Below are 12,477 nucleotides of genomic sequence, written 5' to 3' on the forward strand. Positions count from 1 at the left end.
AATGCCGCAGGTGAACAAAAAACTTCGCTCGCTTACAGAATGATTTTTCACACGTCAATTTCTCGCTCTCTAGAAAACAGCGATACGAACAAAAAATCACTCTCTTTTCGCTCCACACTTCATTTTGTTCAGCAACAAAATCACTCCAAATTTTTTCACGTGTTTCATTTCCCGCTTCAAAATTCACTCCAAAAAATTGATTAAAAAAGGACATCTCCAATACTCCTCTTCGAGTCGTAAAAGCCAAGAGCACCGCAATATAGCTCCGTTCAGCTTACAGCTTCGCAGCTATAAAAAGAGCGAACAGAACTTTAAACAGCCTAAAAGAGGCAAATATTCGACGCGTTGAAATATTCGGACCGGCAGACCAATCTCAAACGACTTGCGAGCCGTTGGCTTTGTCGGTAGAGAGCATTGGCTTAGTAAGGCTTGTTAAGCCTACCTAAAACAGCGTAGAAACAGGGAGTGCATTAAGGGCGGTTAATGCGTGGTAGCGAAACATGTTGGCTGGTTGAGTTGAATGTATTTCAACGAGGGTCGAGCAGGCAGGGTTAGTGGTAGAATTGTGGGATAAAGGGGTGGCATTTTGCGAGCGGGTCGAAACCGCCAAAAAACAGCACACACAATGATTTAAAGTCTTCTGAGCAGCTCAGGTAAAATGATTAGTACACATAGTTGCTAGAACGGCTCATAGGGATCTGCTCAGCGACAATGCCCTCGGGGCTTTATTTGTTTATCTCCATTTTTGAGGACGAAAGTTAAATGGTCAGACGAAAAACTATCAAACGATAAGTTGGTGGCACAAAACCGGGGACTAACGTCGGGCTAATTGCTCTCAAACAACCGGCGAGCGGTTGGCTTTGTCATTAGCTAGCCACGCTTTACTGAGACTGGCTGTGGCTTAATTTAAGAGCGCGAGTTGAGCTCAGCGGGGGATGCACCCCGGGGGAACGAAGGGAGGGGATCTTTGGCTGCACGGGGCCCTTGCGTCGTGAACGTGCAGGGGTGGGGTATGGGGGGAGGCTGATGTGTGTGTGTGTGTGTGGGGGGGGGGCGGATTGAGGACGAGAAGTCAAATGGGTCAGACGAAAAATCGGTCAAGCAAAAAATTGCATAAAAAAATCAACAGGACTAATATAATTGCTACAAACTTTATTTGAGGCAATTAAAAATCGCATACGGGAAAAAATTCCACTACTATTGCAGAACTTCGCTTGGGAGCAATTAAAAAGGAGGAATAGAGTCCTTCACATAAAAAAACGACTCTCATGAAACCACTTGCAAAAATTGCTCCGTGTCAGATTCAACAAAAATAGAACAGTAGAAAAACTGCTACTATCAGCGCCAATCTAAGGCAAAAAGTATTCAAATTCAAAACAAAACTAACTACAGTTGAATTAACTCAACTCAAACAACAAGCTTTCAAGAAAATCTCTACGTCAAAAACAGTTTTATTGATGGCTCAAGTGCATAAGAAAAAGAGAGAAATGATTTAAAAAAATAGCAAAATTCACTACAGTTTTTTGTTTTTAAGTTAGCGTTACCAATACAGTAATCTAAAGACATAAAATTAGCTTAACCATGCACTATATCCACTGTGAGCAGCGTTATTCAAAGGTCCAGTTAAAAAAACTGCGAAGACAAAAAGCATTCAAAAGACGGCGCTAAATTTTCAAAAAATTCACGTTGAGCTTAGGACTACCCTATTTTGACAAATTATACATTCACACAACTAAATCCTGTTTACTGCCTCTATTGAAACTTACTGCCCACTATTCACATTTTGACAAACTAAGCACTGGAAAAACTGCTAACGCCTGCTAAGTGCCACTATTGGAACTTATAGCTCACTGGGTTTACATGTTCATCCCGATTTGAAAGCCGAAATTCATGGAAAAATGCGTGAAAATAACTTACAAAAAACAGAATAGCATTAGAAGCCAATTATGTTGAATTGTAGGAAAATGCGCCTAAATATTAGCCTTTGAGAATCGCACGGCGGCTATTAAACAGAAACTTTGCAAAATTATTTTTATAAGGGCCAATCAACGAGCGTTCAGATTTAGAACTGCCTTCCACGCCAAATTTTCTCCTCAAAAAAGTTTTGGTGATGGCATACTTAAAGACTAGTAACGCGTAAGGCTCTAAGAGAGCTGCTCAGTCACTAAATGCCCTACGGGTTTTAACTTTTATCCCGTTTTGAGGACGAAACGCTGAAAAAGCGAAAAAATGGGAACAAACTTAGTTTGAGAGACTACAAACTTTTTTATTTCATTTATTTCAAGATGCTTTTGTAAGCCAAAATTTTGACAGTGATTTAGTTTTCTATGTAGGTACACTACCAATAATTAGGCAAATTTCAATGGATACAATTTTTTGAAAAACGTTCATCCCCAAACATTGTTTTTTTTAGCTATTTGTTAAAACATAAACCTACTAAAGTCGGATGAATTACTCTCGGAAGAAAAGCGTAGGAGCATTTAATTTAGGTCCTGCAGCTCAGAAATTTGCTATCGGCGCAAATGCTGGTCTGAGGGCTTTGTATCCATGCCTTCCCGGATGGCAGTAGTGACCTTGATCCCTAAAGTATAACGGCGTTGCCACTTCCAGCTGACACTCGACTTTATTTTAAAAACCATTTAATTTTGGAATAAGAGGAATTATATGACCCAGGACATAAATGTCGAGGGTGAAAAAATCCTTCGATATCAAAAAAATGTACAACAAAAGCACAAAACCGGTAAAGCTAAAAATCTCCATTAACCCACACGTTTACAATAATTGCTTCAAACCTCATTAGACCAATTAACATAGCCAGTAGATTGTCGGAAAATAGCCGTGATAGATGCTTGTGGCCTTCCATGGAATTGAAACCCCTAAAGATATTAGATACACAGATTGACCACCAGTCCTTTAATAGCCCACTAGACTTTTTGGTTAGCTTCGGAGCGTCTTTTGTATGAGACATATACGCTTTATAGGGAAAAAGCCCTAAGACCTTAAAACTAATACTCGAAACTCAAGGCTCTAGTAATCAAGAATCAGGGCATATACGTTTGACACTACTTAGATGCACACTATTGATCTTCAAGCAGTAAAAGTTCATAAAACTTAAAAGCACTGAACTGAGTTCAGAAGTCATTTTTTGAGAGGTAAGTCACGCATTTGACCTAAAAGCAGAACACATGACGTCACGCACAAAAATGTTAACTGCAAAGCAGTAGAAGTCACTGAAATTGAATAATTCGATGGAGACGACGAATTAAAAAACATAGCAGGACAAGTCCTGACGTACAATTCAAAGAATTTTCATTGATTAAACCAAAACAAGACCTAGAACGGGCTATGAGTGAATTGGGAAAACCATTTTTTAAAAAATCAAATCAAAAATTTTTTTAAAAAAGTCAAAATGCCGCACGTGAACAAAAATCAATAGCGAGAAAGCGAATTTTTGTTCAAACACCGTTTTCTTACTCTACTTTAAAATTAGAGTGCAAAAATTTTACACCGCAAAACCACTCACTTTTTTGCTCTACTTTCTGAACAGATCTTAAGAGACAGCGCCCCAATACAATTCAAATTCTTTGAATTCAAAAACATAGCTGGCAGATTGCCAGAAAATAGCCGCAATAGATTCGTAGATCGGTAGTTTAAAAAAACAGTGAAAAGACAGACCAAAAAAATCGTCTTTTCATTGAAGGCTGATCTGTTATATTTTGATTAAAAATCTGTATAAGTTATTGCTGCCTCTATTAGCTGATCTCAAATAACCTTCATTTAGAGTGACACACACCCATTTGACCTTATCTCTTTGAATTAAAGTAAATAAAAGTCAATTCCAAAGTGAGGAAGTCATTTTTGAGAGTGAGGTAAGTCAAGTGTGACCAAAAATTTAATCACGCGAATGAACAAAAAACTCAATCCACTAAGAGCGGGAAATGACCTCGTGCATGCAATTGTTGAAATTGCATGAACGAATGAACAAAAAGTGGCTGTGACGTCATATGGTCGTAACAAAAATCATGACGACGAAATAAAAAAACATACCCGATCCAAGATGCCCCCAAGCAACTAATTAAAAATACCCGGGAGATTGCCGGAAAATAGCCGCCGTTGATTCCAATAAGCATGATTGGGATTGAAATAACAGAAGATATTGAAAAAAAATTTTTTGTACAAAAACATTATTTTAAGTCCGATTTATTTTGATGGCATTTCGTAGTTGGACATACTTCTGTTTCTTAGAGAGAGGCTACAGGGGCTACTATCAATAACAATAAGCATTAGAGATGGTAAATAGGACTTATAGGAACGACGTTCAAATAGCGGGCATCTAAAATTTGGCTTTATGGGTTTATCCCGTTTCTATTTCTGACATCCATTTTTGTACTAACTCTGTTCATTTTGAACTGCTTTGCTGAGCAACTGATGTTCAAAATCACTTTTAGCAGAATGAGAGAAGAGAGAAACTAGCCTAGAGAAGTCAAAAAGATTTCACGCAAAATGTTGAAAAGGCAGCAAAATGAGGTAAAGCGAAACATTTTTTTATTCGACGAAGTAAAAAAACATAGCAGGACAAGTCCTGACGTACAATTCAAAGAATTTTCATTGACTAGACCTAGAACGGACTATGAATGGATTGGAAAAACCATTTAGAAAAAAAATCCGATCTAAAAAATCGAAAAAACAGTAAAAATCAAAGTGAAATTGCCGCATGTGAACAAAAAACCACTAGCGAGAAAGCGAATTTTTGTTCAAACACCGTTTTCTCACTCTACTTTAAATTTGGAGCGAAAACATTTCACGCCGCAAAACCACTCGCATTTTCGCTCCACTTCCTGTTTCGGCCTGACCAAAATCACAACTCCAATTTGACTTCAAAAATCATAAAAATGTGTGAACAGATCTTAAAAAAAAAAAGACAGCGCCCCAATACAATTCAAATTCTTTGAATTGTAAAAAAATAGGAACGCTATAATAGCCGGCTGAGAAGATGAGGCGGCTATTAAAAAACCAAGAGAAGGCCAATAATAGCCCCAGCTATCGCTGTGCGGCTATTAAAAAACGATGTCCCCAATAATAGCCGCTATCGCTTCGCGGCTATTTAAAAAACTGTCCAATAATCTGCTTCGCCGGAATTGCTAAATTCGAGAAAATAGGAAGACTTTAGCTAGCAACATTTTGCTTCTATAACCCTAGTCTAGGACTCGGTCAACAAATATTTTAACAACCTGGCTATAGGATTGTCGTTTTGTGAAAGCTTTAATTTCTTTTTCAAGTCTTTTGGAAAAAAGTAAAAATTTCAAAAAGTGAATAGGGGCAGAATGATTTCAGTTAGTCGCTACTGTGGTCAGTTCGCTCATCTTTCGATAAAATGAAACCAACTCATGGCGGAGGCGTTGTTGAACTATCGGTTTTCTGCGATTTTTCTGTCTTCCAAATATCTTTCCATTCAGGAAAAAAAATATTGCCTCTACAATGGCGTACCTCATATTTAGTCTTCACAATTAGGTGCCCTCCCATCATTTGCGGCTCTTGAGGTGCCTGCACTGTAACGAGAAGCGAGATAGAGCTCAATGCTGCCACCGTTACTTTACTGCGACTAGGCTGTACAGGCAAAATTTTGGTGGTAACTTCATCATTGGAGCTCCCTACTTCAAGCTTCAGGTCCACCAATCGACCTCCATCGAACCTAAACTTGCCAGCTACAACTGACACATTCGTGTCTTCCATAGTCCACTTAATATCGCCCAGTTCAATTGGAACAGTGTTGTTATTTAACAGTGTTAAAAGAAGAGTTTTAGGATGGCCTGCAGTGATAAATCCGAAGTCCAGCTGAGGTCCCTCATCTTCATCAACTTCGTCGCGGTCTGATGCATAACAATTTCCCTCATCGAGTGACTGTAAGCAGCCAATTTTGTACTGAAACACAAATATATCCCACATAGATTTCGATAACCGAAATCGATCACCTATATTTCGATAACATAAATCGGGAATACTTCGATAATCTATACATCTGAGACAGCTTCATCAGGTTGTATTAACACAGAGCCAGCTTTTGTGAAACAAGCAAAACTTACATCCAAGAGTCCTGAATAGCAGCTGAACGGCAGTGAGAAATTTGATATGTTGGAAGACACGTGGATTTCACTCTGATACGTTGGCAACGTAACTAACTGAGACGCAAAGTCCCGCTCTATATCAGATCGGTCCACAGGTATAAATGTCAAGTTTCCAAGACCAACAGTTTGGCCAGATTCAATTTTTACAGGTCCATCGAACCCTTCAAGCCTGAAATGTGGCGCTTTCTTTTCTAACAGAAACACATGCGATACTAAGAGCGTTTCCTCAAACGTATTCTTGACCAGAATACTTTGCGATCTTCTCGATCTCATTCCCGAATAAAAATGGAATACTCTTGTACTGTTTTTATGTAATGTCAAGTTTCCTACTAATATTTTTGAGCGAAAAGGAATTTTCAGCTCACTCTTTTCGGATCCGCTGATTCGAACAATTATATCTCCACAGCTGTCTTTACTGGAGTTCAACCAATCAGGATTGAGATGAAAAGATGCAACCTTGTAAAATTTTTGCATCTTCGCTGGTAAAATTTGGGGTCCAATGAAATCCACCTTGAGTGCCTTGTTCCGACTGGTTATGCTGTGAATCGTGACATCGTTCATATATGTATTGATTAAAAGCATACTTTGTCGTTTCGGTTGTCTATCTGGAAAAATCTGACCAAAATCTACCGCATCAGTGTTTGCATAGACCCCGAGTCGTGCAGAGGACTCGAATTGTATGGGGAGTATTAATGAGTCAGAGAACTCGACGGTGGATAGCGTGACTTTGAGAAATCCTGTGTGGTTTAAGGCTTCAATTGAGAAGAAACTAGTTCGCATTACACTTTTGGTCTCGTATGGGTCCAACACCTAAAACAAATCACAGTATATTTAGAAAGAACAAGGCGGCTCGGTAATGTGCGATCGCACATAAGGTTCCGACCCCACTCAGCCACAATTTTGGCCTAAGTGTCTACCAAATGAGGAACAGATGGAAAACATAAAAAAATCAAGTATTTTTCAAAAAAAAAAAAACTGGTGTATGAACGAAAAGATAGAATCCAAAGCAAATAACTCAGTGGAGTAAAAAATGATGCATTAGATTGATGAGATAGGCCGATATTAAGAAAGCGAACGAAGACGAACGGCAAAATCAAACAACAACAACAAACATTATTTATACAACAACAAACAAAAAATTTATGTCCGTTTTAAAAAAAACTTAAAAACGAAGACAAAATGGCGTCAGATAAAACTGAAAATAAACAAAATAACTTGCAATTCACAAAAAACAAATGGTTATTCACCAGTTCATAATAAAGCTTGGTAACAATTAGACAAAACAGAACAGAAACTTTAAAGTTAGAAAATTCGCTGAATTTTTTTTAAAAAAACAATTAATTTAAAAAAAAATGAAAACCATTAGGAATGAACTAAAAAATCTCATTGGTTTAAAATTACCAATTCTTCAATAGAAATGAATTAAGAACTCTTGGTATTCAATTTGTTATGCAGCTACAAAAAGAACAACAAATAGACAACAAACTAAAAATCAATTACAACTTGCCAGAAAATGCTTTGGAAGCCGTAAAGCCATACTTCGGCCCCCAAAATATGTTCGATTGCACCTTCGTCGAACACCGATAATGTATTATGTGGCCGCTCATTTATGAAAATAAGCAACAATTAGACAAAAAAGAAAATGCAAAATTATGTAATACTTGTTTTTTTCGAAAAAAATTTATTTCCGAAGACATAAAAGCCATTAATTACAAAATGAAAAATTTGGATAGGTTCGTTCATTCTTCCAAAGAAAGCCCATGAGACCTTCAATTATCCAGAATATGTCTTACGTCTACAAAAAGAACGTCAAATACGACAAAAATCAAATATTAATTTAGTTTTTTATGTGAAAAACCCGTGTCATGCCAGTAAAGTCCTAACGAATTCTTTAAAAACAATAGATTTTGTGACCCAATCCCTTTTGACACCTTCCCCTGACAAAAATTATGTCATCCTTAACCTTTAATTAACGAGACCAGGTAACAACCAGACAATAAAAGGAACAAAATTGCGAAGTTGAAATGTTTTTTTTTTCATTTTGGAAAACAATTGTTTTCAAAGTCATGAAAGCCAATATCTATCTTCTAATATCAGAACATCGGCCCATCTTCTCCAACAGAAAAAGCCAATCAAACCGGGTCATTGTACAGGAAATTAAATACGACTAAAAAGACAAAGTAAAAACGACAGTTAGAGACAAAATTAAAAAATTCAATTAAATTCTTCGAAAAAGTACTGTCGAAGCGGTAAAGAAACAAAATCTATATATTTAAGGATTTAAGTATTATCAATTGTGCGTTATTTTGAACGCGAAAAATGTGATATATGAACTGAAAATAACGTGAGAATTTGATAAAACTAGAAAACACGAAAAATGGGCAAATACCTAAAAATTAAAAAAAAAAATTGTGAAATCTAGTAGTATCAAAGTCAAAACACCATAACTTAAGGCGTAAAACCGCAATAAAGACTAAATTTAAATTCAACAGAAAGAAGGAGCACTCTTTGATTGCTGACACTAAGCTACAAGTTGACCAACTTAAGAGAAAAATGGAGGCAAATTTCAATAAGCCATTTTTTATTTAAAAATCAAATATTTTAGAAGTCAAAATGACCATAAGCTTTCAAGTAATCAACTAGATAAATTCATTTCGAGCTAATTAGAAAGCCAGTAGAACCTATCACTAGTAGCTTTGATTTGGAATGTTCTGTTATTTAATTAATATCAAAAAGATCGAATTTTTTTTTTTTATAAAAAACTGACTGACGACAATCCGAATTATTTTTGGATTGTAACGGTCCAAGATTGGCTTAGAACTGGTCCTGCTAATGCTGATTGTCCATTAGGAATATTTAATTTTTGGAATGTCATTGATATAGATATTTTGTTAGTTAAAAAATCAAAAATAAATGCTGCCTTTTTGATAATTAACGAATAAAGTTAGCAAAAATTGGCAGGAGCACTCTCAACGGAAGTTGAAGTAGAATTAGCCCCCTTTTCAGTCTACAAAGATTGTGTTAGAGGTTTTTGGGTGTGCACTTCCTGCAAAATTAATCAGAGTGGACTAAAAAAAAACCTATTTCGTGCTGTTTTTGATGAAAAAGTCTGAATTTATTTTTTTTGTGAAAAACCCGTGTGGAAGCCAGTAAAGTCATAAGGAATTCTCTTAAAACATTAGATTTTTTGACACCAATCCTTTTCGACACCTTCCCTTGAAATGTATTATGTGACTTCTCATTAATGAAACTAGGTAATAATTAGACCAAAAAGAAAAAAGCAAGATTATGTAATACAAGACATGAAAACCATTAATTATGAAAGGAAAAAATTGAATAGGTTCATTTATTCTTCCAAAGGAAGCCCATGAGACCTGAAATTATCCAGAACAAGTCTTACTCTACAAAAAGAACGTCAAATATGACAAAAATCAAATATTAATTTAGTTTTTTATGTGAAAAACTCATGTCATGCCAGTAAAGTCATAACGAATTCTTTAAAAACATTAGATTTTGTGACCCCATCCCTTTTAACACCTTCCCCAGACAAACATTATGTCATCCTTAACCTTTAATTAACGAGACCAGGTAACAACCAGACAATAAAAGGAACAAAATTGCGAAGTTGAAATGTTTTTTTTTCATTTTGGAAAACAATTGTTTTCAAAGTCATGAAAGCCAATATCTGTCTTCTAATATCAGAACATCGGTTCATCTTCTCCAACAGAAAAAGCCAATCAAACCGAGTCATTGTACAGGAAATTAAATACGACTAAAAAGACAAAATAAAAACGACAGTTAGAGACAAAATTAAAAAAATTCAATTAAATTCTTCGAAAAAGTACTGTCGAAGCGGTAAAGAAACACAATCTATATATTTAAGGATTTAAGTATTATCAATTGGCGTTATTTTGAATGCGAAAAATGTGATATATGAACTGAAAATAACGTGATAATTTGATAAAACTAGAAAACACGAAAAATGGGCAAATACCTAAAAATTAAAAAGAAAATTGTGAAATCTAGTAGTATCAAAGCCAGAACACCATAACTTAAGGCGTAAAACCGCAATAAAGACTAAATTTGAATTCAACAGAAAGAAGGAGCACTCTTTGATTGCTGACACTAAGCTACAATTTGACCAACTTAAGAGAAAAATGGAGGCAAAGTTCAATAAGCCATTTTTTATTTAAAAATCAAATATTTTAAAAGTCAAAATGACCATAAGCTTTCAAGCAATCAACTAGATAAATTCATTTCGAGCTAATTAGAAAGCCAGTAGAACCTATCACTAGTAGCTTTGATTTGGAATGTTCTGTTATTTAATTAATATCAAAAAGATCGAATTTTTTTTTTTATAAAAAACTGACTGACGACAATCCGAATTATTTTTGGATTGTAACGGTCCAAGATTGGCTTAGAACTGGTCCTGCTAATGCTGATTGTCCATTAGGAATATTTAATTTTTGGAATGTCATTGATATAGATATTTTGTTAGTTAAAAAATCAAAAATAAATGCTGCCTTTTTGATAATTAACGAATAAAGTTCGCAAAAATTGGCAGGAGCACTCTCAACGGAAGTTGAAGTGGAATTAGCCCCCTTTTCAGTCTACAAAGATTGTGTTAGAGGTTTTTGGGTGTGCACTTCCTGCAAAATTAATCAGAGTGGACTTAAAAATCCTATTTCGTGCTGTTTTTGATGAAAAAGTCTGAATTTTGTGAAATATTTAGCCGGAATTTGTGACAAAGAAAATTTAATGAAAATATCCGAAAATGTATTTTGTCTTTAAACGTAAAGTCAACAACATTTTCTTGAAAAATTTTATTAAATTTTATCAAAATTGGCGAAGTTTTAGTCAAAATTTCCGAAAAAAGGTGAATGAAATCAAAGGAACTTACTCTATTTTCTCGAAAGTTTAAACCTCGATATCTCCCTGTCAAAAACGAAAATCTAAAGAATCTTTTTAATTCCATATTCTACGCTGGACAAGCTTTCTAATGATACCAGTCTCAACTCTCTACGATGAATATATCGATCGACCAAAATTGACTGAACAAAAAAAACCCATTTGAGTATATAGTTCCTCCCCCCCTCAAGAGGGGTCGGAACAAATATACATAGGTTATCACTATGAAAAGTTCCTACCACTAATGGTTACCTAAAAAGGTATTTTGCATGATTATTCTTCAACTGACAACAGTTACGCTCAGTCTTATCAAAACCTCGATCATAACTTTCGCACAACTTATTTTGCCATAAAGCAGTTAGCTCTAAAGTCTAAGCGATAATTATTAGAAGTTACGCACCTAGAACATGGCCTTAGACACTTGTAACTTGACACAGAAAAACAAATTTCTATTACATGAGAAAAGACTTCGCAGTAAACTTCCAAATGCTAACTTAACTCCCACGGCTTTTTTAAGTGGGAGAAAAAAGAGACAAGGAAGATAATTTTTGACATAATTTTACACCAAAAATGTATTCAGACTACAAATGAGAAAATTGCTAACACAATTGGAAAATCAAAATTTGCATTACGCAATGTTCATGCGAAAAGAACTCAGAATTTGTTTTCCGGTCTTTTGTTTAAAAAAACAAATCCAGTTAAGTAATAGGATCCGTTTTCAGCACTTGGCATTGAAGACCTGAGGAAGGTGAGCGAATGCCTCAACGCTAACGAACAAGATCTTAATTTTAAAAAACATACCCCGCAGATTGTCGGAAAATAGCCGCCGTTGATACCCATAACCACGATTGGGATTGAACGAAGAGAAAAATAAAAAAAATGATTTTTTTGTAGAAAAACAATTTTAAAGTGCAAAATATTTTGATGTCATTTTGTAGTTGGACACACTCCTGTTTCATAGTGAGACAATATAGGAGCTAGTATCAATATCAATAAGCATTAGAGACGACAATTAAGATTTCTAAGAACCAAATTTGAGAAACGGGCATCTATAACTGGGCTCTATGGGTTTATGGGTTTATCCCGTTTCTATTTCTGATTTCCTTTTTTGATACTGACTCTGTTCATTTTGAATTGCTTTGCTGAGCAACTGCCGTCTAAAGACACTTTTAGCAGGATTAGAGAAGAGTGGAACTAGCCCAGAGAAGTCAAAAAGATTTAACGAAAAATGTTGAACAAGCTGTGAGCTAAGGTAAAGCAGAAAATTTTTATTCGACGAAGCAAAGAAAAACATAGCAAGTCTTGACGTCAATTCAAAGAATTTCTATTGACTAAACAAAAACTAGACCTAGAACGGACTATGATTGAATTAGGAAGACCACTTCCCAAAAAATCAGATCAAAAAGATTAAAAAAAAAACAAATAATCAATGTCAAAATGCCGC

At 35.5% G+C, this 12,477-nt stretch overlaps 1 protein-coding gene across 2 annotated transcripts in view; it reads right to left on the reverse strand.

Moving 5' to 3' along the window:
• Positions 1-12,477, reverse strand: part of LOC142358708 (uncharacterized) — a 168,528-nt gene that overhangs the window by 103,317 nt on the left and 52,734 nt on the right. For both annotated transcript variants that reach the window (XM_075410236.1, XM_075410237.1), the window contains exons 7-8: positions 6,084-6,935; positions 5,488-5,922 (exon numbers count right to left, since the gene is read on the reverse strand). In XM_075410236.1, the coding sequence (XP_075266351.1) occupies positions 5,488-5,922; positions 6,084-6,935 (1,287 nt within the window). The remainder of the gene's footprint in view (positions 1-5,487; positions 5,923-6,083; positions 6,936-12,477) is intronic.

This window comes from Convolutriloba macropyga, chromosome 2 (genome assembly GCF_964194025.1).
Source record: "Convolutriloba macropyga chromosome 2, txConMacr16.3, whole genome shotgun sequence".
Classification (NCBI taxonomy): Eukaryota; Metazoa; Xenacoelomorpha; order Acoela; family Convolutidae; genus Convolutriloba; species Convolutriloba macropyga.